Source organism: Bolinopsis microptera, chromosome 5 (assembly GCF_026151205.1).
Source record: "Bolinopsis microptera isolate Bmic1 chromosome 5, MBARI_Bmic_1.0, whole genome shotgun sequence".
NCBI classification, from domain to species: Eukaryota; Metazoa; Ctenophora; class Tentaculata; order Lobata; family Bolinopsidae; genus Bolinopsis; species Bolinopsis microptera.
In genome coordinates, this window is record NC_087076.1 from 11,472,294 (window position 1) to 11,499,704 (window position 27,411).

General features: G+C 38.5%; 4 protein-coding genes across 5 annotated transcripts in view; 3 read left to right on the forward strand and 1 right to left on the reverse strand.

Annotated features, from left to right (window-relative positions):
• Positions 1 to 3,121: 3,121 nt before the first annotated feature.
• Positions 3,122 to 25,938, reverse strand: LOC134815864 (furin-like protease kpc-1). 2 transcript variants are annotated; one of them, XM_063824454.1, is made up of 7 exons: positions 25,110 to 25,938; positions 24,830 to 24,947; positions 8,730 to 8,899; positions 6,623 to 7,953; positions 6,342 to 6,475; positions 5,340 to 5,423; positions 3,122 to 3,621 (listed from the first exon to the last, which is right to left on the reverse strand). In XM_063824454.1, exons 3-7 carry the CDS (start codon positions 8,789 to 8,791, stop codon positions 3,562 to 3,564), a joined length of 1,671 nt encoding a protein of 556 aa, XP_063680524.1. In that variant the 5' UTR covers positions 8,792 to 8,899; positions 24,830 to 24,947; positions 25,110 to 25,938; the 3' UTR covers positions 3,122 to 3,561. The 2 variants fall into 2 exon arrangements, with proteins under 2 accessions (XP_063680524.1, XP_063680521.1); XM_063824451.1 differs by lacking the exons at positions 24,830 to 24,947; positions 25,110 to 25,938 and adding an exon at positions 15,017 to 15,538.
• Positions 5,752 to 27,411, forward strand: part of LOC134815866 (uncharacterized) — a 33,454-nt gene continuing 11,794 nt past the window's right edge. The window contains exon 1 of the mRNA XM_063824457.1: positions 5,752 to 5,785. The gene's annotated coding sequence lies outside the window, so the exon portion shown is untranslated. The remainder of the gene's footprint in view (positions 5,786 to 27,411) is intronic.
• Positions 17,190 to 18,707, forward strand: LOC134815653 (uncharacterized). Its single transcript, XM_063824207.1, has 4 exons — positions 17,190 to 17,275; positions 17,444 to 17,620; positions 17,836 to 17,965; positions 18,074 to 18,707. The coding sequence occupies exons 1-4, from the start codon at positions 17,252 to 17,254 to the stop codon at positions 18,325 to 18,327; spliced, it is 585 nt and encodes a 194-aa protein (XP_063680277.1). The 5' UTR covers positions 17,190 to 17,251; the 3' UTR covers positions 18,328 to 18,707.
• LOC134815868 (uncharacterized) lies at positions 20,776 to 26,644 on the forward strand. The gene is made up of 4 exons (XM_063824461.1): positions 20,776 to 20,971; positions 21,154 to 21,235; positions 21,433 to 21,539; positions 25,797 to 26,644. Exons 1-4 carry the CDS (start codon positions 20,930 to 20,932, stop codon positions 26,013 to 26,015), a joined length of 450 nt encoding a protein of 149 aa, XP_063680531.1. The 5' UTR covers positions 20,776 to 20,929; the 3' UTR covers positions 26,016 to 26,644.

A 27,411-nucleotide genomic window follows, 5' to 3' on the forward strand; every position in this document is an offset into this window, starting at 1 on the left:
TTTTCTTTGAGTATCTTACCGAAAGTTATTGTGTTGCAGATCTCTAAGGTCAAGCTCCTTGTTATTGATGATTAAGTTTAATGGCCGTTACTCCTTCTCGTGTTGTGAGTCTAAATCCAATACAAATACAATTCCCTTCAGTATACAAAGCGTATCCGATTAGCCGGGGGTATCCGCAGATTCTGTTCTTGAGCTCAGTTTTTAAGGCTGTACTTTCACATCCACTAGACTAAATTTCAGATTTTCACCAAACAATCCCTCGGGTAATTAAAGCGTCGTATCACCACTGGGTACAATTGAAGAGGAATTCGATTAGTTCGAGTTAGAGAAGACCGCCCTTTGTCTATCCAAGTGTATAGTAATCTAACTCTAAGTACCTCAATTTCGTGTGAAAAGGTCGGGCGACTGCAGCACCAACCTTCTGGGATACCACCCGACTTTTCCTCTGTTCTCTTAATTTGTCAGTCATTTTGCTGCTACTGCTTCCATGCCTGAATAAATGTATTCGTTACGCCTCATATCTTGCTATTTATAAAGCGAGACGATGTATATCTTTTGCTATTTTACTGACACCGCGACATAAACTTTAACACGACTTTCCGCGAAAACCGTGAAAGATAAACCATCGAATATTCTTTCAAAGAATCTTTGCCTGAGTCGAATGGTTTTATAGCCTTTCGAGCAGTGTGAAGAAATAATATTGGCCACGGAATAAGAACTTTAGGACCAACAATAAGAACTTTAGGACCAACAAGTGGTGTCAAAATCTCAAAATAAATAAATATTGTTGTCTCTTGACACCACTTTAGAGTTGGAAATGCAAAATGGACGGATTCCTGCTGTATATATAATAACGTTTAACTAGATTAAATTAAATAAATGATTGATAACCAAATCCCCTAGAAAATGGCTACAGAGGAAGTAATAAAGTATTGCAAGCTATTCCTTCTGAACGACAAATGTGTAGACACTCTATTAGCAGCAGATCAGGCGATAGGCAAATTGAATGTATCACACTGCAACACAGAAGAATTCCAAGGCAAAGATTCTATAATTGATTTCGATAAATTCAAGTATTTTGAGAAAGAGGAGGATAATGGTGATGTTAGCTGCACGCTATGGGAGAACCCCGGATACTCTCCAGCGAGCATCATCCTTCCTGTCATCATCTTTGTTTTATTGTGTTTACTACTCTTTATCATGATGTGTCAGAACTTGTAAGTTTTTTGTCATGATCTTCTTTCTGGATGTTTACCTTCTTTTAAGGGGTCGTTCACATATTACGTAATCAGCCGAGGGGGGGGGGGGGCTGCTTACGGTTGATTACGGGGGGGGGGGGGGGGGGGTTTGGTCGTTGATTTCGTATAAATCAACATTTTCTTTTTTGCCCTCTAGAATAATAATAATCAATTTTACTCTGATAGTGATACAATTTAGAAATTGATCGAATATCCGGCTAAAATAGTAAGTAGTTTAGAAGGTGCTTGGCCGGATATCATAACGTAGTCGTAATGATTTTTACTGGGCGGCGCTCAGCCTTTCATTCCGCCTAACATCTATTCGTTTATGAAAAGTAGGGAAAAGGTGAAGGGGGGGGGGGGGGGGTTAAGGCCATGATTACGTAATATTTCGGGGTTGGGTCTTGATTACGGTTGATTACGGAGGGGGGGGGAGGGGGTAAAAATTGTTAAAATATTGATTACGTAATATGTGAACGACCCCTTAAAGCTGAGACGACTCTAATTTTATTTAAGTTGTTTCAGTAATAATGGGTCGTTTTGATATAGTCTGACTCCATCATATTCGTACGCAGCAATTAAGAAATAATATATAGTAATAGAGTGGTAGCCGATTTTGGTTCAATATCTGGGCCAGAACCATTCATTAGAGGTGACAAGTCGCCAAAATAAACAGTAGTATAGCAGTTTTCCAGTTTAGTCCGACAATAAAATATGTACGCGGAGTCTGGTTTGTTCGCCACAGCCTTAGTTTGACTTGCAACTGTAAAATCCTTTTAAATTCGTGGCGATTCAACGTGAATATGCCGTGCAAATATTGATCTTGGATAAGGCGGGGAATCTATAGCAGGAAAATATATGTAAACCTTTTATGTCATAGACCAATTATAAATACTTTCCCATTCAAACAAACTCTAAACTAAAGAAAATATTTCCCCGCAGAAGAGAAAGGTCGTCGATACGAAAGCATTTCTTGGCTAACTACAAAGAGCTAGACCCAACAGATCCTAACGACAAGAAACCGAGCAGAGTACCCCAACAAGAGTTTACATGTGGAGGGGTTACTATTAACTTCCAGATGTGCAGTAACCTTGGTAACCAGAAGAAACCTAATGAAGTGAAAACAGAGCAGCCGCCTCCACCGGCACATGATGAACTGAAAGTATAGCCGGGTTGGCGGACTAGTGGTCATTTCAGAAACATTTGTTATATGAACTATGATCTTCAGTACAATCTGACTTAATGAAATTGATAATGGAAAGAAGGCGATGGCGTGAGAATAAAATGACTGATTATTTACAGCTTGTTTTCGATTTGTTATGAACTTTCCTTTCGAGCTTTATATTTTGTTGCTAATTATTTGACTGCAGAATCTTTATGATTCTAATTCCGTAGCAAAAGTATAAGAAGGTTTGTATAAGAATATATGTATAAATATAATATTAATAAAAAATTTAGGAAGATTCTGGTTTTTGCTCACTCATCTAAAGAATCAGCGAAAGAACAAGATGACAGATGAGTGGGGCATTTTTGAAAAGATTTTATTAACTCCAAATGACGATCCTGTAGAATTAGAAAGCGATCAAAACTTTACATTTACTTTATGTTCATCCTATTACTTTAATTATCATAATTCCTAATGCTATCCACATGATCAACAGTGAACAGTATCCGAGTTTTAAAAGTAATATTACATTTTGTGATAAAATCAAGCTCAAACTAATTTACACTAATTTTTAGTTGAACTTAAACTTGTTTCACATTCAGGGTAGTTTTAATTTTTCTAGATTTTCTAGATTTATTATAATACATTTCTGATCATGATTGCCCACGGTTTAGGCATAAAAAGTTTTTATAGTTTTACAAAGTGAAACAGATTTGAATACACTTAAAGTTAATCAACTTCGCGAACGGGTTTGTAATTAAAGAATTTAAATTGTGTCACTAAAACAATGTCAAATTATCGAAATTACTTTACTCAAATAAGATTGCGTTCAAAATCATATACTGATCGTTTTATTACTTATTAGTCATCTCAACAATATACTTCTAATGTCCAATTTGAATTCCTAAAAGTAAAATCATCAAATAATTTAAGATTTATACACTAAAAATCTTTAGATATTAAAACCTTTTAAAAATTCCTCTCCTAATGAAACGGACAATCTTTTGATTTTTAGAAAGACCTACGTTACGAGATGATATACATTACTTACGTCTTAATCTACAATTTTTACAAATATTTTGCCAAAACTACACTTAGTGCTACTGCTAAAAGAGACATGGGGTCTGGAAGAAGGAAAAACAGGAAGAACGATTTACGTTAAGTAGGTAAGCCATGGTTTCTTTTCTTTAACTCGTCACTTCGACGTTTGAGATCAACCTGAAAACAAAAATATAAGTTTGTGTCTTCATCAGTTAACTGAAAGGTCGATTCAAAGGATGATTAAAATATTTGGTCTATAAAAATTCTAGATATATGTCATGCGTTTTACTGTTTACGGATGCTATCCGTCCAAATAATGTTTCATCATGTGAACTTGAAGAACTGTGGGACAGGTCTCAGCAAGCAAGTTGTTATCACTATCAGTATGATAAAAAATCAGTTTACCTGCGCGCGTCCTTTTTAACCACTTTTGTTAATTTCACTGTGTTACTGTTATAAATACTTATAAGTATAACAGTAACACAAATAACTATTTGTTATGAATGTGCCAAATTGAAGTATCATGAAACAAATGGTTACATGATCACTGAATCATTTAACGGGTGATACTCGTAAAATATCTGTTCCATATATTACCGTCGACGAGTCCAACTCGGCGCGGCGCGCGTCCTGGTAGGTTGTAAACCTACAATGTATCATTCGTAAAAATTGTATTTCTCGGATGATGAATTGATTGACAATGGCAATTGGCAATTGTCAATTCTTTGAACAGATTGTAGCTCAGCTCACGAAATCATATCTTATCCAGCTTGAATGGACAAAAAGGTATTCGTGATCGTGATAATTTTGGGGGACCCCAGGCTATATAATTATAAATGTTCAGAAACATATATCGAAATTTGGCGGAATGGCAGGCTGAGCGCCTGGCGCCGCCGTCAAATTATTTATGGTAAGCATTAAGAATTTCAATTTATAATGACTTTGCTACTGCTAATTGCTAGATGGTCATTCAAGAAAAATTTTATCTGCAGGCACGTCAGTCCCAATGCGTGGCGCTCTTTTCGAGCCTCTCTCATTATTAGTCATTATACGTGCAACGTGAAAGGAGCGAGTAATAGACTAGCAAGCTAGGTAAGAAAAATTCAGTCTAAACAGCGAAGGCTGAAATTTTAAAATGTCCGACATATTCAAAAATCTCTTCTTATATTCTGATTATTTTCCGTTTATCAAAGCTTTCTTTGGTGATAGAACTTTCAGTGCCTCAATTGTGTCTTGTGCCATTCTCAGTGACCGGGACCTTGCTAGATCATGGTCATTCAAGACAAATTCAGTCAAAACAGTGAAATTTGGGTCGCGGAAGGCTGAATTTTTAAAATGTCCTACCGGTAGGATATTTTCAAAATTTCCATTCCATCAAAGTTTTCTCCGGATATACAGCTTCCAGCACCTTGATTGCGACTTGTGTCACTCTCACTATCCTCACTGATAGTGATTGGTCACTGGTCAAAAATTCAGTCAAAACCACGAAATTTAAGTCAAGGAGACAGCAGAAAAGCTTCGCTTCAAAAATTTCTTTTTATATTCTGATGATTTTCCGTTTATCAGAGCTATCTTAATCGTGCCACCCTAGTGACCTACATACTATTACTATTAGATTTTGAGTCCTAGTTTATGTTTGCTTTTCATCGCTTTTCATAATTTCATGTCCCCTCACCACTTGCTCTAAATAACAAATAAACAGACTTTCGGCCTGGCCAGTGGCCAGTGGCCCTACTTGCGGAAGAGTGTAGCTTCATATAAATAACTTGACATACGTTGCATGCCACTTTTCGCGCGCGAAGCGCGCCAATATCTCTGATATTGGGATACAAAACATGTATCAATAAATAACAAAAGTTAATAATTTGTGTCGAACAAATTCATTCGGAGCTCACCTTGACTACATCCATGCACTTGGCGCAGCGATTAGCGGAGTCGTAGTAAGCGTGTTCTGCCATATTGCAGAGAGAATCACAAACCTGGAAAAAGTGTGATAAACTTAAAGACTATGGTTATAATTACTTTAGGTTTGGCTATGTATTACTATTAAATACCTAGTTACATTACTGATTATGACATTAGATATAGTTACAGGAACCAAGTGACAATATCAAATAACGGAGTAGTTCGCTGTTTATTAGTCTCATGATTGAAATACTGATATCTGGATATTATCCGGTTGGAAGAGACAAGGACAAGTGAAACAAGGAAGTTAGGAGTAAGGGCAAATTTTCGGCGTCAACGCCATCTTCAGGCTCAAATTATTTGTTATATAGTAGTGTTGAAAGTATTAAATACTTTCTAATACTTTCAACACTACTATATAACAAATAATTTGAGCCTGAAGATGGCGTTGACGCCGAAAATTTGCCCTTACTCCTAACTTCCTTGTTTCACTTGTCCTTGTCTCTTACAACCGGATAATATCCAGATATCAGCAAGTGACAATATGATATAAGATATAGTATTTAATAGATTATCACTAAGACTAAGAGGGTTGGTACGCATGAAAAGAACTAAGAAGGACTAAGAACTAAGATATACAGTGTACAATGTACATCTCAATACATGCGTGTGTACATCTTAATACATGCTTGTGAGCCCTACTATACATTGTACATCTTAATGTCTGAGTTTGACTTATTACATTTCGAATTAGTCTTGTTCTGGGATATAGAACTACATAGTACATAGATTATTAGTTATAGTTACACTAATCTAGTGACTAATGACTATCTACGTCATGGTGCTTATGCTATGATGCACTTAAAACTCTGCCTGGGGAGCTAAGGCTTAAATGTTTGCAGATGTTATATATTATATATTAAGATGGCGGAGTCAGAGGCCGGCCGTGTTCAGTAATTATAATTCTTAAGTTAAAGTGCAGGTCAACCTACCGAGGAATCATCAGAACTGAAGACAGGAATACTCGGCTCATGCGGAGCGTTTTCCGTACCGAACACGTCAAGGAACATGTTTTCAAGTTCTGCGATGTATTTGCCGTGGTTCTTGATATGCACGGTCCAAATACCTGTGATTTAAATTAACATTCGTTAAAATCAAAGATTACAAATTTAAGAGTCGTTGTTTCTATAGTAGTTTCAGAAGGATCTTTCATGGTGAAATACTAAATCTAGTGAGTTTATTTATAACCTAATCACGTTCTTCATTTACTTACCATCGGGATTTTCACCGAAGAGGAACACAGTCATAAGTCTCCAGTCAACGAATCCGACAACATCACTATCATACTGCCTGGTGCTGATGAGTCTCATCTCAGTTCCTGAAGGTGATATCATGTCGATTGACATGTCACCTCTCCTCGGTGTTTTCATGGTGATCTGCAAGTAGACATGTTCCATGGATTTTACCTCGTTGTTAGTGTCATGGCATCCGTCGAAGGGTATCTCTATAGTAATACCCTCATGAGCTGTTATCGCTCGGTTGTATGTTAGTTTTGGAGACTGACATCTGTGATCTGGTCCCACGTTAGTCCAGTTCTTAGCAATATTGATCGCCCTATCTGTGTCTATGATACCATACCCGAAGTTGGTGTGGGTTGCACGGTTAGCAGCGTTTCTAACCCACCCCTCGTGATGAAACAGCTTGTCAGGCACAGCTGCTCTGACTACCACATGCTGAACATCTCTCCAATGTAGATCAGGGTTCGCCTGCAGAACTAACGCTAAAATCCCAGCGGCTATTGGAGCGGCTGCGCTGGTTCCGGAGTGTTTTTTAGTGCACTCTCCATGGATATCAGTTGTAGCGATACTGTGCACAAAGCCGCTACTAAATGTAGAGGCTAGAGCAGAGGCACATGGTTCAGCGTAGTAGGGCGTGTCTCCATTGAGTCCCACAGCGCTGATGCTTACACTCCATCTCATCGTCTGATAACCATCAGCGTTGCAATCATCATTCTTCCCTCCGTTACCTCCGGCCCACACGTAGATGGTCCCTTTTCCTCCTCTTCCATTTTTCATAGCCGCTTCCAGAACCTCGGATGTGATCCCTTTTGGTCCGTCCATGGACTTTCCGTTATCAGGAGGTCCCCAGGAAGCTGAGAAAATGTCAATGTAATCAACATTGAATCCGAGAGCCTTGCTCTCCATGATACGGGTAACCGGGCCGTCTAGGATCCTGATGCCTCCAATTTTGGAATCAAAGGCCACCCCAACCCCGCACACGCTATTGTTCCTAGCCGCAGCAATCTCCCCCGCACACCGTGTACCGTGCCTGTTGGGTTCGTTACTGGCGTACCGAGGCGAAGGGTCTTCATCGTCATCCTGCATGTCGTAGCTTGCTAAGGGGTCGTAGTTGTCAGCCAAATCTGCGTGATTTTTCTCGAGACCATCGTCAATGACACAAACCACCACCCCGCTACCGTTGTAGCCCTTGTCCCAGGCTGGCTGGATGTTGATATTGTACTCGTACCTCTCAAACGGTCCTGCGTCTTCAGAGTTTAAAAACCACTCATTCGCCCATATAGGGTCATTGTACAGCTCGTGCTTACTGTCGATGGAATGATTTAAAAAATCACAAATTTACCATTAAAGGCTAACCTACAATCATGATTGACATTGAATCTGATAAACTTCTACAATCTTACAATAAGGTTCGTAAAGGAATTTACATTTTTAAACCCGTCCCCTGAATAATCGTTACTTATAATTCGAAAGATTATGTTTGTCTGTCTGTAGAATGTAATGTACGACCGCCCACGTACAAATTTGCTGAGAAATAAGAAGTTGTAAAGTAACCATGGTAACGGTGTTAAAAGTGCACTTGCACGTGCAAGGATTTGAGAGGGGCATTTTGATCAGTTTTTTGTTATTACGTGGTGTTCAGTGCGAGCTATATTTTAATTGGCTGTATCTTCGGTTGTGATGGATATTTGTTGATGCTATAAAAACTGACTACCAAAGAATACTGTTAGCTTCCTCCCTGTGACCACGGGCTTTCTAGTCTATAATATAATTCGAAAGATTATCTCTGTCTGTACGACCGCCCACGTGCAAATTAGGTAAAAGGCAAAAGGTTGCATAGTAACGGTGTTGGAACGCGCACGTGCACATGCAAAGATTTGCGAGCGACATTTTGATCGGTTTTGTGTTATAAAGTTGTGTTTAAAGTGTTTTAGTTTTACATTGAAATGGGCTGTATCTTCGGTCGGAATGGATATTTTTTGATACGATAAAAACTAACTATCAAAGAATACTACCAACTCCCTCCCTCGGGCCTTCTAGTTATATTATAATTATACAATAAAGCAATAATTACATGATCACCTGATTCGATTTCCTCGCTTATCAAGCTGTAGGACCTCATCCTGCTCGCTGCTCTCGATCATCTCATGTAGATTCAGCTGATTAGTAACATCACGTCTGAGTCTGGAGTGCCTCTTTTTTAGTTCTTTGTGTCGGAAGTGGTAAAGATTGTCGAAGTGTCTCTTGTGCAGCTGAAATAAAGGAAATGTTGTAATAATCTTAATGCTTTAATGTTAATACTTGATATGGTTGCAGTAGAAGAGACAAAATGAAAGTGTGGTAGAATGGTTATAGAAGTGTGCATAATACCACCATTGACCTAATAATAGTATACTATTATAATATTATACCTTAATACCGCACGTTTTTGCACCATTAGTGATCTGCCGTTATTTGTTCTAACTTCTATAAAATTTATTTATTTCAGCTTGGTATATCGTTGTATACGATGAGATAAGAAAGACATGCTCATAACTATGGTGAGGGTCAAACGTTTTTCATGAAGTAACATCAAACTCAAAGACATCGGAAGATCGCAATTTAATCCCTCAACAGATTAAAATTGAGTCAATATGGAAGTCCTAAGAAAACCACTAATACTACTACCATTTTCATCGTTACGGGTAAACCGTCCCTAAAACGTCACCTGTTTTTTGGGCCCAGATTGCCGAGTTAGGGCTAAATTTACAGGGTTCTGAAGTGTCTAGGAATAATATTTAAACCTTTTTCTAGCCTGCCAGGAAGATTTGGAGATTTGAAAATAAAATCAGGTACAATTTTTTTGACGTTGAAATGGAGTCACTTTTAAAACACCACCCCTAAAATGTCAACTCTATATGTGTGATAATTACAAAATGTACAGGAGGCCTGATTTATCTTTTGTCACTAGTACTATTTGTTTTGTCTTATTAAAACATTAAGCTACTTGAAAACATTCACTCACTAAAGGAAGTACCTCAAAACCGTAATCAGCCCCTAAAATGTCACGTGCACCACCCCTAAAACGTCAGCTAAAACAGGTTGTGTAGCACTCAGAATGTAGCTCAATTATTAATTTTAATCACTTCTGGGACAAATATAACCTATTTCTGAGAGGTGTCGACCAGAATTTCTCTCTCTGTTGAAAAAAAATGGTGGAATTTAGTCAATTTACTTTTTGTGACATTTTGGGGACTTTTTTTTGAATACCCAGAACTTACGGCAAAACAGTAACTCAGTCAACAAAATTTACACCTGTAGTTAGATTATCTAGTTATAAACTAACAATTTGCACAAAAGAAATGGATTCAATGTGATTTTAACCTAGTGCAAATTGCATGTTTTAATTGCATTTTTTGGGATTTTTAACATCATCCTGCATTTTGGCAATTGTAGTGACCTGTAGTTAACTAAGCCAACCCAGTAATCGATCTGACCTTCTCTATAGACTAGATTTGACTGCTTTTAGCAAAATTGAATGTCAAAAACTACGGTTTTTGGTACTTACTAGTTTATGGTAAACCTATGATATGCCCCCTAAAATGTCATTTTTTCTCCCCTAAAATGTCAAATTTGTATTTTGTTCGCATGGTGTGCGATAATAGCTCTTGTTTTGGCACTTGTTAATTATTAACATCAACTATTAATGAAATGTGAGTATGCATTGCATCTTAGGAAAAGCCTGAGTAATTTGATCAGGTTAAAATGACATTTTAGGGGGGATAATTAGACATTTTAGGGGATGTTTATTGCGATTAATAAAATAAAACTAATTCCTTGAGCTGCCAAAGCTTTCCAATATTACCATTAGATGCTAAATATGATGTTTAATAGGCTGGTACCTCCATTTTATGGTGCTTGTAGTCTCAAAGCCAGAATCTGATAAAATTACATTTTAGGGGGCGGCCAGGTGACATTTTAGGGGAGGGTAGTAATATTGAGTAATGTATAACTTTCCATATCTCCAGTCATATGTACAAAGTTGCTAAAATATGTAAATATCACTATCCTAGACCAAAACCGAGTTAATATTAATGAATTCCAGAGTTATAAAATTGTGCGCTTTTTTTCAAAAGTAAAAAATTCGTACAAAGTGAAAAAATGCCCTTATGGCATCATTTAGATTCAATTTCAGGATGTGGCAGGGTCTGAATGATATTTTTTTATGTTTAGGAGTTACAAATGATTAGGTAATATACTTTCTAAGAAGATGGGATCCAATCAATCAAGAGTGGCGTTTTAGGGGTGGGTGACATTTTAGGGGCGGTTTACCCGTATACTTTTTATTTGCTTCTATTTATGACCTCCTTCCCCCCCCCCCCTCATCAAAGTTATAGAGATTTGTTTCCAGCGGTACTGCTCAGAATTACACAATATGTAGTTAATTTACAGAGAACAGTGTACATAGTACACGGAATACAATATCCTCCATGTTCAATACAATGAGCAGGATTTCTATTGTTTAGGCACTACGTGTAGTACTAGTAATAAAGCACACGTACTACTTTTTCGATCAAACCTATCTGAGTGTGTTAAATCACTCTACCATCTACATTTGAATGTCGAGATTGTTTCAGAAGAAACGTTGGCATGGCATTTTTTCTGGACGCTTCTTCCGAATCACTCCGCATGACATGGGCGCAATTAAACTGTTTTGATCACGTGACCGGTGACATGCTAATAAAATGAAGTACGTCAAATATGTCGCAAGTTAACCATATGAATGCGAGGGTTGAGTGATTTAATCATGACCTGATGATCTTGTCGCCATATTTTCTCATAGATACATGTACGTCTATCAAATATATTTGCTATCAAATGCCACGTGAATTAATTTTAATAAGATTGACCCCATGATCAATATCTTAACCAAATTAAATTGTGAACATATGACATTAGTGATATATGATCTTTAAATTCTATTCTCCAAGTGTTTGTTTTGGGTTGCGAAAAGGAAAGGGCCTATATCTCATTACAGTTACAATCTGTTGGTCAAATATTTCAGATTCTTAAGACCAACAAAGAAAAGAGCCCGATATTGAGTCACAACCTCCATCACAATGCAATGATCTTAATGACCAGCCTGCTACACGGGCATCATTACTTCTCATCACAATAGTCTCCTAAGATCGGACAATGAAGAATGGAGCAATACTTGACGGATGATTTCTTCACAACGATCGCTGCATTAATAGTTTGCCAGCCAACAATGAGCTGAAAGATGTAATGATATTGGGCTATGATTACAAATACGTGATTAAATAACTCGACCGTAATCTCACAAAACTCCACAGAAGCACTCCTCCTTTTCAAAGGAACGTTTCCTCTACATAGCAACAATCAAAATGTGAGAGTAGTGAACTGAAAACTACAGTCATCTCATGTTATGATAATTTTTTCAATACACTTACAGACATTTACTTCACACATATGTTTACTTCAAGGCGGTGATTTTTTCCCTACTCTTGCCGAAGGCAAAAAGATCGTAGGGAATAAGTAATCGGGTTTAGATATATGAGGTGGCCCGATGGACCTGCGATGACGACAAAAGTCTGCTCCTTCGTAATATAGACCACTCCCCTATAATTGAGTGTATAGGAAGCGTCTGTTATGCTGCGCGCGACGCTAGCCATGTGTTAATTAATTACAGTGAAATTCCTCCTTCGCAAAGTTATTTTCCGCAATTTTCTGGATTCATTTATTGTTGATGCAAGGCGCTGCATTGGTCAAATAAATCGTCAAATTTTACCATTAACCATGCACGAATCCCACTGGTTATTTATAAAAAACATAGTATGTAAATATGGTGCACTTTTTTCCAGTCACACTTTTCACTCAAAAGAATTAATGCCATAATGGTATAAGTACATGGTAGAGAAAATTGATCGTGCGTGGTTTAACCGCGGCGAAATTCTTGTTAATGAACCGAACATCGTGACGTTAGGGCCTTCTCGAACAGGGTCCGTCATAACAAAGGTTGTTTCAATACAACTTCTGAGTAAATAGTCGTATAGCCTGCAGCCTGTATAGAGTGTCACTGAAAAGTGTACGTGACTTCTTAAGAATTGACACGTTTTTCTTCCAGTTCTCCTCGAGAGCAAAATGAAGAACGTGAGGAATTTCACATAATATGAATTGGATCTGGCTCCCACACAAGTTACAGTGTACCCCAATTTCAGGGTGCCCAATTGATGAAAATTCACAACTTCTCCCAGGGCTCGGGTCTTATGAAAATTTTTTCCAAACCCTTTGTGAGTCAGACCACCAGATCAACAAGAGGGCCTGCTCAAAAGTAAACATTTTAATATTTTAATTTTAATAACTTCAACACAGCTATAATTGACTTCTACACAGTACACAGATATTTCTTCAACACAGATATTGACTTCAGATATTGACTTGAAGACAATAATCTATCACACACCTGCTGTACCAACAAAGCAACAACATTGAGCTTTGCTACGTGGACAATTTTATGTGTGCTTTTTATTTTTCCAGTTTTCATTGTTTAATAAACTGCCAATCTAAATATCAGAATCGTGTGAAATCATTTCCATTCTTTTCCATTCTTTCTGCAAAACACCAATCCCCATAGCCACCCTCCTATCCTAAAAATTGTGCAATAATCCGCCCCAGACATAACTATGGCTAATTTCACACTCTTCCAGCTGCTGACACGAGCTAGACCCAAGTCAGGTACCTCTGAATTATAATTTGAATTCTCTGCTCCACTAACTAGGCGGAATAACATGCTGGTTACTGGTTTACTGGGTATAACAGTGGTACTGGTTAACTAGTTTACACCTGAAAGTTGCGTACTTTGCTTTATATAATACTCCCCTCTATTACGAAAGTTTTAATGACAGGCTGCACCATTGTAGTGAGAAGAAAAAACATTGTAGTGAGAAGAAAAAACATTGTAGTGAGAAGAAAAAACATTGTAGTGAGAAGAAAAAACATTGTAGTGAGAAGAAAAAACATTGTATTGAGAAGAAAGAACGTGGTAATTACTTACATTAACTATATTATATTTAACATAGTTTGCCGGAAAGAAATGTCCTGTTAAACTTAAAGTATGTTTTTTTGTGCTGGCTTTATAATTATTAAACTAAGGGACATATACATTACACAACTCTGTGTTAAACAGGATATTAGAAAACAAATTCCCTCCAAATATTTCCTACGATTCAGATCCGTGTCTGCAACCTCCATAAAACAAAAGAACTCCGGGAATTCTATTTTTATTTATTATTTGTTAGTCTTTACTGTACACTATACACACTTGTACACTGTACATCTAACAGCACAACACCCCATGAGGTTGTGTGAAACAAGCCGAGATGCAGTACGTGGATTGAGGAAAAAGATATATGGAGCCACTATCAACCCTGTTGATATATGGAGCCACTATCAACCCTGTTGAAGAATATTTTTTAAGTTCACATTTATAAATTTAAAACACTGGCAAAACATGCTACGTGAACAAGAATCCTCGTCAGAAGAAACAACACACAGAAGACTTGTGTATAATTTTACATGGGGGACGTGGGGTCGAAATTAAATACAATCTAATCTTAAGACTGCACATGCCATGACTCTCAAACTTATTAAAACATATTTCCCGTACATGTATAGTGTATACTACATAGCATGGACATATGACGTGCAGCATGAAAACAATGCAACCATATTGTGTGTAACCTACCCTCCTAACCATCCATCATCATGTACACAATTAAGAAGGCCGAAAAGGAATTTAATTTGACATTTGACCCTTAATAGTTTTTTTGGCTTTTGAGTTTTGGGGCTTGGATTTGAGTTGTGATAGGATCAGGCTGGCGAAGTTTACCGTTGGGTAATGTAAGGTGGAAGTCGAGAGATAAAATGTTCAGAGGTAAATTACACTCCTTAATTATTATATATATTGTTATAGGTAACATTGGATATTTTTTAGATTTGAGAACTTCTGAAAACTTTTCGATTCGTTTCACTTTCACTTATCGAGTATAAAACGCAGAATTTAGCGACAGTACATCATATTTCGCGATCATACATTTCTGAATAAGTGAAACCATGATCACCACAAATGTATAATGTACATTCGAAAAAACATCCGAGTACATTAATTTGAACCTCGGGCCGATTATCGCGGGAATACTATTACTACAGGAAACGTCGTATGTACTTAAAGTTAGGGGACGGTTTGTATTTCTACATAGTGGTACCTTTCAATAAAGATATACCTCACTTAAATACAAAGTGTACGGCTGTCAAAATAACCAGCCAGTTACTATGACAACAAGATGACAAAGTGACCACGTTATTGTTACCTGGCCGAGATTCTCAAAGTTGTGGAGCTCCGCCACGGCATCAGGGTCAGCTCCCCTCTTCAAACGAACCGCCCATTCGTTGGTAAAGATGCCCGCAAGACTCGAGCAAATCAGGGCAAATAATATCGTTCGGAAAAAGATTGCCTCATTATTACTCATAATAGGAAACAACAGAACGATCAGTCAAATTACGCAGAAACCATGATTTTGAAGATTGCACAATTCAACAACAAAACGAATAGTAACCGAACACGACCAGCCTCTCACAATCGCTGCAAAACAAAGCCGATATCAATCCAGGTGCCTTATCCAACAGCTCGTACAAACTCTGTAATAATTAGCGAGCAACTGATGTGAGGAGCTTACACCACCTGTTTATATAGTTTCTTAGTTTGACACTAACTCGCACCACGCCTCTAAATGAAACCAGATCGAAACTCGTCAAATTAAAAAGTAGAGACGCGCGAACATAACTCGTTAAGGCAAGGTACTAGCAGACCAGTAGGGAGCATGCTTTTGATTGGCTAGTGTCATAGCAGCGTCACTGCTATACAGATGTACTGGGCTATTGTGTGCCTACCACCTGACCAACACGTGATCAATTCTTCACACAAAACATACGGTGGATCCTTTGTCTCCAGTTTAAGGAGTGCACGACACGTGGGGTGGTACATTACACATATGCTTATATAAAGGTTCATTCTTCTTCAGCAGGATTAGCTTGGACTGGGCAGGCGATAATTCACGTTTAAGGCTTGTTAAAGGCTGGTTAAAGGGGAGTTAATGCGAGCAAAGGAGATGATTATGCTGGTAAACGGAGCATTACCAACAAAATGTTATGCAACATCAAACTCAGTCATCTAAATATGATGTTAACCTACACTTACATTGTTTGTACGGTTATATAGTATAATTGGCTTATACTGTAATTAGATGTATATCATTATTGATTTCAGCTAAAGTACAATCGGCAAAACTGAAGGGCCAAGAAGCAAGGCCTTTATTCGATGATGCAAAACAGTGACAAAACATTTCATCTGATGACGTACCACTATGGTCTTCTCCGACCTCTGGTCAGCTATACACTTACAGTGCAGTATTAGATATCGACCGGTCTTTGGTTTTGACTGCTAGACCGGAAACGGCCCGATATAAATATATTTTCCGGTACAGGATTTTGGCCGCTAAGCCATTTCATATGGTCTCATAACTACTTACCAAAACGACATAACCTTGATTCACGATGTCAATCCTTCGCATCTCGCCGATCTGGTTGCGAGAAGAATTATTTGCCGATCTGGTTGCGAGAAGAATTATTTGATGCGCGGCGCGACCCAGTAGTGCATCGCGCTACAAGACATAACCTTGTCTGCTTCTAATTCTAAAGCCTAGTTTGATCTAGGAGAAGCAGGGCATTCATTTAAAATAAACCCAGCTCTGTTTTCAAGTGTCAGCCTTTTTGTGAGAGATTGTGTCTTTTGTCTACTGTTGACTGGATTACCAAGAAGTCTAAATGCCAGCTCGTTATTCTAGAAAATACGGACACTAACAGTAACTCATGAGTTGGTTGAGGTACATTTTTACAATCGGAGCATTATTACTATCCGTTCGTTAATTTCCGTCTTTCCTAGGTTGAAGAGCTGACGTTTAGGACTATATTAATCTGGAGTGACACTTTCTGAAAGAGAAATGTTTACTGTTTAGTCCAGTAGAAGATGTCTTCAGTCTATTTGGACTGGTGAGTTAGTTGAGAAATTCATATAATCTTATAATCAGAGCTTTCATCGGAAACGAATTTTGTCTAAGATCATCAGTTGAGTTTGACTAAACTATCGTCCAGGCTTGTAAAGGTCTGATGAAGAAATAGTGGCTAAATCAATCTACTTTACTAATTACTTAAAGGCCGTTTGTACTCCATGGATAACAAATCCAGTCGGGCAAGCTGCCAAAAGAGGATTTATGGTCAGCTGTTCGGTACGTGATTTTCAGTAAGTGGTTACAACAAATGCTATTGTCACTGTCAGCCACATATCCTGACCAAGTGGGTGGAGGACACAACAATGACCCCAATAATTCTACACAATTGGTCAAGATACAGTTTACCTGTACGGTGTTTTGACCGGCAATTAGACCTTTTCAGCTTTACGAAGTGCCTGCAAATCAAATTTAAGTGAGACTGAGAGCACAACAATATATCTTATCTGTTATTTGTTTGAGTTGCGCAATTTTAACGTTATGCGAGACAGCATCTTTACTAGGGTTAGTAACTAATAGCTATATTAAGTATTGCCATCAAATAACGGAATCGAAATGAACAATTTTTTAGTCTTAATTATTGAGGGTTCAAACAAGCTCAGCACAAAGTGCTCAATTTATCTATGATCTTTGGTTCCAGGTTCTTGTGAAACCTAACAAATTGTTTGGCAGGCGCGAAATGCCCGGACGGGGTCTGATGATCTGGCTACTTACTGTAACAACATGGCACCTATCACCTTTAAAGTGGGTTTCCAACTGTTCGTGGTTGCATTGGTAGCTCTGATGATGGCTATTGGCATCACCCATCTCAACGAATGTCCTATAAATTGTCTGATCCCCATTTACCTGGTAAGTAACGTCTTCGTTGGACTCTTCTTTCTTTGGACTTCGGGTTTTCACAAAATTCAAACGCCGGAGTAATGATCAGTCGATAAGGGCTATAGTTGATCAGACTTAAAGTTTGGTTTGCCGTTCGGACAAAATATTTAATAAAGCTTTATATATCTTAGTATCTTACGACGCTTTCAAAGCGACAATTCGACAAATAACTTTGGGCTCCACAGATAGCAACCGGAGGGCTGTATATTGGCTGGTTGGTGCTTGAGATGGGCTGCGAACAATGCGATTTTCCCAATATCAAGCTCTGGCTCAGAATTCTCTTGAGCCTCTCAGCCGTTGGATTTTTTATCGCTGGTAAATTTTTTAGATATTTCAATTTTAGAAATTTCTACATTTCCGTGTTAGACCTTCTAATTAATTTCAGTCCAAGTTTAACCAATAATTCCAGTCAACTCTCATCAGGCAACATCTGGGTGTACGGGGCATGGGAGGAGGTGGAAACAAGGAAACGTTTCCTAAACAATGACGAGTACTGCAACCCGTGGGTGTACTGGGTGGCCTTCTGTACCATCACCATCAACACCGCCCTCACCATTATAGGCCTGTTCAGTCTGATGGCCTGGTGCCTCCTAGCCTGCTGTATCAAGTTGTGCTGTAAAGGGGTGATAGATGAGACCACTCCACTTACTGCAGCTCGTAGTGACAGTCCTGCGTAGAGGCAAAACAGTCCTGCTTAGAGGCAAAAGTCAGTGAAGATGAGGACGATAAGATTGGGAGACTTACCTACCGGAAATTTGCCTTCGTCCGTGTTTGGGGTTTTTTTCATCGGGGTTTGACTGTAGTTAGACGGGTTGAATGTGAACTTATTTTATATGCCTTAATTTTTATAGCACCAACTTTTGCTGTGTAATTTTTGAAGAAAAACCGCAAAATTATGAAGTTAAAAATTAAAAATTGTTGATCCGGTGGGCTCTTTGTTTTGGTTATTTGTGTATCGTTTTGACAGAAACTGAAATATGTAAAGAATTTGGATTGTTGATATTGAAATATTTTGAGGTTAACATGTCAATATTATAATTATCTTCCTTCCAGCATATGCTTTTATTTTCATATCTCATCAAATATCTTAACATCATAGCAAAAAATTTCTTTGCTGCCCTAGGCCTAAGTGTTACGGGGATAATATGCGATTGGGTATGGCTTACATATTATGGCCTACAATGTGAGTGTTACTGGCACTGCACATTTAAAATTAGCAAAATATTTTACCGTAAGGGCCTTACTACACGAGTTGGTAACAAAGGTGCGGATCGTTATTTCCATATTTTAAGAAATCCTGTAAGTTAGTGCTCAGTTTTGAGAGTCGGATATACTCGTCATAACAAAGACGAAAGCGGTTGTTTTAATGAAACTTCTGAGTTAATGCTGATTGCTGAGTAGAGTTTCACTGTAAGTATCTTGTTAAGACAATTCTTAAGAATTTACGCGCATTTCACCCATTTCTTCTCGAGAAGCAAAACCATAATAATAGACGTTGGGAATTTTACCTAATTGGCTCCAGCTTCCGCACTACTGACAGTGTACCACAACGTCTGGGTGACGTTTTTTAGTTTCAGAACTGAAAGTAAAAACTTCTCCCAGCAGTCAGCACCCAGGTCATATGACAATTTCTCTGTGAGCCAGACTACCGCTACCAGGTGAACGAGAGGGCAGAGGGCTGCTCTAAAATAAGCATCTTCAGACATAAATAAAGGACATTAATTGTTCTTTTCTTGTGTTATTTTCTTGTGTTTAACACTTACAAGTCTCGTAACTGCTTAGTTGTAATGCACGTACGGAACGTTCACTAAAAATATTCTGTACATACGTTCACTAAAACTCATCTCACGTTCTGAACGTTATGGATAAATTACTACTGGTGTTCAGTAGGATTCACGTACTCTAGTTCGACACGCACTATAGTTCGACAAATTAATTTCGCCAGATATCGCCCCTGCCGTACTTCGGTACCTGTCGAACTAGAGTCCAGGTAGCGTACTCTAGTTCGACAAATAGTTTATGCTTGTGATCCAATGGCTATTGCTGGGCCCTATTCATAGGATCACAGGGTTCAATGGCAGATAAACAAATTTTCTGACATCTAGCAACCATGAGCGGTTAGAAATTCCAGAACCTTTCAGTATAGTTTTAATTCTCCTGTTTGCCACTCAGTTCTGGTCTCTAGCTAACAGGAAATAGATTGATATCCGACTATTTTCGATTCAGCAGCCAAATCTCTAGACCGGTACTCGGTTACTAGTCGTTTGTGATAATAAAAAGTATGGTATGTGGTTGATATTTATATACAATATAGCGTACTCTACAATCTAGATCTATAAAACGGAGTACGAGTTACTACGTTAGTCTTTTATCTCTCCGCTAAGTCTACAGTTCTGCTAACTAACAATTAACTTATGAGTAGAGGACAATTAAATGTTCATAGATATGGAATATGCATTATAGAGATTACATTCACACATAATTGAACAGCATGAGACAAGTGGAAAGCAAACGAATAGATTACAAGCTCGTAAAGGATCGTTGCTTGAGACCGGAGATTTCAAAACTCTAGTTCGACAGTCGAAGTTCTCTTGTCGAACTTTAGTACGTGTCGACTGTCGAACTTGAGTCCAGGTTGAGGTAGCGCGCTTTGGTTCGACAGAGTCGAACCTTAGGGTTTGTCGAACTACAGTACGTGTCGAACTATAGAGTGCGTGTCGAACTTGAGTACGTGTACCTTATAACTTATTGATAATAATATTACCCTTTTAATCTTAATCTTTTGTGCACAGAAATAGGATTGCTTCATTTTGGGAAAATTAATAATTATCAGTTGGGGAAATTAAGATTTCAAAAAGTTTATTTTCATAATTTTTTGTTTTTGATAATCACTGACGTTCACTAAAAACGTTCAATAACGTTCACTACAAAATGACTGGAACGTGCGTTCAATACGTCAAAATCCACCGTTCACTACAACTAAGCTCGTAAGTGTTAGAAACACCAAAAGAGGAGATAATAATGAAACGCTCATATCATGACTCACTCAGCATCTGCCACCTTAGAGTACACATCATAATTTTACTGGAGACTTTTCTGTAATTTGCTTCTAGCTATCTCTTGTTGCTTGAGTTTGTAGTAATGGTTCATTGATCGAAAAGTAACTTTGTCCAAAACTGCTTTATTAACTATAAGTTGAACGAAGAGGAGATTTCCTGCGCATGAAGAATCACAGTGGCAGAAATTCAGCACTAAATTTAGTAACAGTATTTAGTAAACATGACGGATGAACAGGGTCCCAAGAAGGGATTCTGGGAACAGGTTGAAATTGTAGAGCTTTTATTGAAATGGGACCTATGACTGCACAGTGCACACCAATGCAAAAGTTCTTCTAAGACATCTACGCAACGTCTTTTTAACAAGATGACTCTTTTACTTTCCCAAAATTCCCAACTGGAATATGATGATATGATATCGCCGAGTAAATATAGTTTTTATTTCAGGCCAGGGAAGCCCGTCATAACTCAGACGGATGGATTAAATACTTCATCACCATGGCAACAATAACGTCGGTCACCGCTTGTGGTAATGCATTTTATTGGTTACGAATTGTTTTTATAAAACACGCCCAAATTGCTGAACAATCGGATTGTTTGATCGAATCAATTGTCAATTGATCCAGATAGTCAGTATCATAGACAGTACCCGGCAAATGTCAAATCTCCACAAAACTTTACTTGATTCTGTACTTACCTCAACAAACTATAACCACAACTCCACAGGAACTTGTCTAATGGTGATAGCACTTCTGGTACCTTTCCTAGCTGTTATTATAGGTGTAGCTAAGATAGACGACTGTCCTGTTAATAGTATGATACCCATCTACTTGGTAAGTCCAGTCAGTGGACATTTTAATGGGGACCGAGAGCAAAATAGTCATATGACATATCTAATTCGATATTGTATTACTTATCCATTTTGTTACATTCATTTCTATTGCTATTGAAGTAATTTTGTTGGTTTGAACTTAACACGTTGACAATACTGACACAAGTTTATGTTAATAATTATTAAATGGCTTACAAATTTATATCACTGTATAACAATACATGTAAGTAAAACATCAACAAACACAATAAAAGATCCTCCATATCAATTTGGCAAACGGGGGAAACTCTGGAGAAAAAAAACGATAAAAATAATAAACACACGTATTATCATAAACACAGTTACACTAACAAAACAGCTTCCTGAGAGAAGACTACGACAACTTCTTAAACCCCGTGAAATTGGCACATATGTTCATGTTTACAGATCCCATCAGAGCACCTCACAGTGCCCGTAGGACATTTCCCACTATTACTATCCTCACAGAGACTACAAGTTTTCTTACAGTTCTTAGTCATGAAGCGGTGATACTTGCTCCCCTTCTTACAGTACCTAGTGAACTTCCCACAGTACACATCCCTGCTCAGATTCTTGCACTCTGATCCGGAGTTGTCGTTGAACTGTTCCTGTTCCTGTTTGTTGAACTTTGGAGGGTTACAATTCCCGGTGCACTGCATTACCGGCCGGTAGACGTAGTCAGAGATCCCACAGTTGCTGGAGACGTCTCTAGAGATCCTGATGTAGCCTTCATCTCCCCACTGGGTACCCCAACTGTTCCTCACTCTCCAGTAGTTATTACCTCCTGTATTTCCGTATCCTACCACTGAGACTGCGTGGTTTGGTTGTTTACCCCAACATCCTGAGACGTCCTGGTAGATGCCGTTTTTGTACACGTGGAAGGTACTGCCGACGTAGATAGCAGCGGAGACGATCCCCTTGGTGACACCAGAGAGTAAACCTGAGTCTCCCCTGTATGTTTGGTAACCGGTAACTCTGGCTTTGGTCAGGGAGTTGGCAACTCTGGAGTAGGAGCAGGAGCCGTCTCTTTCTTTGTAAACTTTATCTCTGCTGTTGGCTAAACGTCGGGCCTGTTTGACGTAGTCAATAGGTTGGCTCAACCATCCTCCTTTGCATCCATCCCTCCCTTCTCTCTCGTATGTGCAGTCCAAAAGTTCTTGCTCGGCAAAAGAAATCCGATCTCCAGTAGTCAGATAATAGGTACTCTCGATGGCAGAAACGGTACCAAATGCCCAACAACTTCCACAACCTCTCTGATCCTTCATCGGAGGGTTCGCTCCCCTCGACACCCAGTCAACATATGTGGGTTGAGAGCTAGTTGGAAGGATTGGTTCAGTAGAGAGGTGCATATCTGTCTCTTCCTCCGCATACTCGGATATGTTAAGACCGGTGTACTGCCTCCTTTCTGCTTCAGTCAGGGTGCTGAACATGTTCACCTCCGCACTGTACGGGATACTGTCGTCTCCGTTAATATGGTCTATCTCTGCTTTGTACTGCTTGAAGTTGAGGAATCTCTCTCGTTCTGTCGTTCCATCTCCAGCAGACATGAGTCCTTGTGTGGTTCCGTGATACTTCTCCATCGCTTTGAAATACTCTTCCACCAGAGATTCGCTAGCAGCGAGGGTGATGGTGAGAGCTAGAAGAAGTGAGGTCCTCATAGTAGTAGTGTTACTGAACTGGAAGTTGCTGTGAACTGATGATGAGGGGGGTTGTGAGGTAATATTTATACTGGAGTAGGCGATTAGAGTGAGCTTTTGTTCTTTTGTTTATCTTGTTATTGATAAGGACGGCAGGTAATTGCGGCAACTTGTGACGATTGACCGTGGTTTATAGAATAGGTTCAGGTTTCGTTTGTTAAAGCATAGTCCTGGTTAGTGACAATGACATTCCATTTCCATTATTTATTGAGTGACCTGTTAATTTTGACGAGCAAATTACACTAACCAACCCACTGAGCAGAAAGTAGCTTTGTCGAGGGTACTAAGTTGCAAAGTATGGGGGAATTTACAATAAATTAGGGTCATAATTTTGAAATACATCAGTAGCTCATGCTATAATGTCTCAACGAGACTTATCAAGATTTACTGTCTCTAAGCAACTTGCTTTCTATTTGACACGTTTTCGCTAAAGATTTTTTCCTTTTCACCCTTTTGAAAAAAGGCAATAGTGAAAGGTTACGAATGGAGGTTTTTGCAGAAAAACGTGGATTTTGGAGAACGAGATAGGTGGGTTTAAATATGTCGTGTGTCCTTCCTTCCTTCCTTCCGTTCGTTACCATGCAACGAAAAAGTTGGGCGCGCGCGAGGATTGCTTGCGGAGATGTGATGTATAGATAGCCTGTGATTTATGAATGCGCGGCGCGACTGTGTTTTAATGTATAGGATACAAGGATACAAGGATACAAGGATACAAAAGTGATAATTATTTTATTGAATTCACAATAGTTATGATTCTGAAATAATTTAAGGTTACACAATTCTAGTTATTTACAGATGTGTAGGGATAAAATAGAAATGTTTAATATAATACTATTTTTGAGGTCCTATAGCATTATGCATTGGCCAGTATTTGAGTGGAAATCTGGGCTCTTATAGTAGGCTGTAAAATTTTCGTTCACAGAGAGAATTGAATGGATTGCTCTTGCTGTGGCAGTAAATTTTGTAGGGTCTAGTGTTTTATCGGATAGCAAACCGGCTAGGTCAGTAATATTTTTGGGATGGAAGTTAAATTTTTCTCTAACTGAGGAGTAGAGTAAACAGTCAGTTAGAACATGAATTTCGTCCTCAATAGGCTTAAGCCCCTTGCTGAAAAAGCAAAAAGTGCACCATCGATATGATGCATGTAATGTATAATATTACTATTAGGTAATACGCCCAATTTGTACGTGGCACGCGTAGTGTATTGATGTGTACACGAGTATAGTTTACCTTTGCTGATAATTTCTTGAATTACAGATACAAGTTAAGTTCTACGGCAATTGAACTGAATTTCAAGTGTTTCCCGTATTTGATGCATAATTTATCAATATTATTATCATGAAGATTGAAGTGAGCTGATTGGAGCTTATACTTAAATTTATAGTAAATGTGAAATGGAAATCTAGCGTCCGCCAAAACGAAACAACGGGCGCAATTCTTGTTATTGATAACCTGTAAGACGTACTTCAAAAATTTATCCGAGGACCACGCATCGTAACAGCTGGCGATGTTGTAATTATGAGTCTTTTCGCAGTACGAACCAAGATACAACTATACAACAATCTATACTACATACCTTACCAGTTGACCAGCCACTAGGAGACCGTTTCCAGCCGGCAGCATATTATATCTGATAACTATCATCCATCTAGCTGTTGGATTTCCATTTTTATTCAGGGCTTCTAATAATTAACCTGAAAATGCATTAATTCTCTTAGTTGCGATAAAGGGTAGTTTACATGATACAAAATCAAAATTTTGGTACTTCAACCCTGATAATCGCCCTCCTAAAATGTATCCCCTGCACATCACTGCTAACATAAATTATCTGTTTTTACCTGTACTGTATAATGTACCTGTTTGGGCTGTTTATCATACTACACTACATTGCGATATTATCACATCTCCTCCAGATAGCAGTTGGTATAATAGGTGTTATCTCCTCCAGATAGCAGTTGGTATAATAGGTGTTATCTCCTCCAGATAGCAGTGGGTATAATAGGTGTTATCTCCTCCAGATAGCAGTGGGTATAATAGGTGTTATCTCCTCCAGATAGCAGTGGGTATAATAGGTGTTATCTCCTCCAGATATCAGTTGCTATAATAGGTGTTATCTCCTCCAGATAGCAGTGGGTATAATAGGTGTTATCTCCTCCAGATATCAGTTGCTATAATAGGTGTTATCTCCTCCAGATAGCAGTGGGTATAATAGGTGTTATCTCCTCCAGATAGCAGTGGGTATAATAGGTGTTATCTCCTCCAGATAGCAGTTGGTATAATAGGTGTTATCTCCTCCAGATAGCAGTTGGTATAATAGGTGTTATCTCCTCCAGATATCAGTTGCTATAATAGGTGTTATCTCCTCCAGATAGCAGTTGGTATAATAGGTGTTATCTCCTCCAGATATCAGTTGCTATAATAGGTGTTATCTCCTCCAGATAGCAGTGGGTATAATAGGTGTTATCTCCTCCAGATAGCAGTGGGTATAATAGGTGTTATCTCCTCCAGATAGCAGTTGGTATAATAGGTGTTATCTCCTCCAGATAGCAGTTGGTATAATAGGTGTTATCTCCTCCTCCCTGGGTTTGTGGAGACAATGTGCTGGAGTGGAGGACATCAAGACTCAGCGTTGTATTGCTTGTCTCCAGATCCCTCTAACTCTCGTCTGGTTTGGATTCTTCATCGCTGGCAAGTCGCAGATTATTAAAATACATGCAATGTTATCACATTTATGGAGAATGAAATCAGTAAATACGCCGTAGTAAACAGTTATTGAAATTTGGATATGGGCACTCTTTAGTCTCTAAGTATGTTTTGCATTTTCTACTCAAGAATATTACAATTATTATAACCTTGAAAATGTTGATGTTCGGTTACGACAGGAAATGTGTGGGTGTACGGGTCGCTGAAGAAAGTAGAGACGGATGAAGAAATGAGGGTGTTAAAAGGAGCCGGAAAAATCCCGAACCCCAACTATTGTAACGCTTGGGTGTATTGGCTTGCTTTCTTCATGATAACCATGGTGTATGTCATGATAATCCTGATGTGCTGTCTGCTCTGTGCTCTCGGAGCCGCTATTTCTCGAGGTAAGAGCGAGGAACAGGCACCGATAGTGCAAGATAACGAAGCCCCAAACTACACTGAAGAAGGGGGCGCTGCACCTCAAGAAGCGGATCTGGAAAATACAGAGAATCCCGCCTAGATTCCGATATTTTGTGACTGTATGAGAACATTGATTGTTGACGAATCATTATGGTCATGACTCGACAGCTGGAACTGCATTCAGGACAAATATAACTATCTCATTGTCATATTTGAGAGCGGCAGTCAATACTTTGGATGGGAAAATAGTTTTTGATACTAGTACGGCCACGTATCCTGGTAGTAAATATACGGCTTCGCATGCACCCCCGCTATCGATGAGATGATTGGTAGGGCAGCGTTTCAGACAAGGAAGCGATTGATAGACTGGAATTCCAACAAAATTATGTAATTTAAATAGTTTTCAACCAAATTTAATATGCATCAATAGCTAAAATTCATTCCCAACAAATATTTTGTATAAATTAATTACAAAACTGTCAGAGAATCATATTCAATATCTTATAAACCTTGTTTGTCTTGTAAATTGAATAAAATATATGGCACTTTTTCGACGAAATAAGTATTATCCGATACCGTGCCACATCCTAAATCCTGTTCCAAGATATTTTCATCAGGAGTTTGTGGCATAGTACATTCATTTCAAGATCATGCAAAGTCGCAGACATAAAGTATAAACGATATTTGCAGATATAATGATAGCTGTAAACGCCCTCCCTGATGTATTAGGACAGTTAAAATTTCTTTTTATCTTGGAAATTTGGTTCCCAACGATGTTTTGGAAATTTTCAGAATTTAAATTTTTGGCATATTTCACCGGTTCAAAACACTTTCCTGTCATATTAGAACTGATTACTTATATGATAGATCAGTTTAAGGCTGTTTCGGGCGATATCTGAAAGTGAGAAAATGTCTCCATTTTGAGGAATCATTATATCATGTATATTATGCATTTGCAGCTAGATTCGGGTTGGGGATCAATTTAGTAGGGACTACGGGTGGAAGATGAATAATTGAAATTCCAACAGCATCTTGTTCCCTTCATTGTGCTGATTC

Bases quoted from the DNA above. Each gene is read 5' to 3' on its own strand.
- LOC134815864 (XM_063824451.1), bottom strand. From the start codon at position 15,175: ATGAGTAATAATGAGGCAATCTTTTTCCGAACGATATTATTTGCCCTG. The intron at 7,954-8,729 runs GTGATCATGTAA...TTCCATCGACAG, and splicing joins AAGCGAGGAAATCGAATCAG to TAAGCACGAGCTGTACAATG. The intron at 5,424-6,341 runs GTAGGTTGACCT...CACTTTTTCCAG, and splicing joins TCAGTTCTGATGATTCCTCG to GTTTGTGATTCTCTCTGCAA.
- LOC134815653 (XM_063824207.1), top strand. From the start codon at position 17,252: ATGCGAGACAGCATCTTTACTAGG. The intron at 17,276-17,443 runs GTTAGTAACTAA...ATTGTTTGGCAG, and splicing joins GAGACAGCATCTTTACTAGG to GCGCGAAATGCCCGGACGGG. The intron at 17,966-18,073 runs GTAAATTTTTTA...AACTCTCATCAG, and splicing joins CGTTGGATTTTTTATCGCTG to GCAACATCTGGGTGTACGGG.
- LOC134815868 (XM_063824461.1), top strand. From the start codon at position 20,930: ATGACGGATGAACAGGGTCCCAAGAAGGGATTCTGGGAACAG. The intron at 20,972-21,153 runs GTTGAAATTGTA...TTTTTATTTCAG, and splicing joins AGAAGGGATTCTGGGAACAG to GCCAGGGAAGCCCGTCATAA. The intron at 21,540-25,796 runs GTAAGTCCAGTC...TATCTCCTCCAG, and splicing joins GTATGATACCCATCTACTTG to ATAGCAGTTGGTATAATAGG.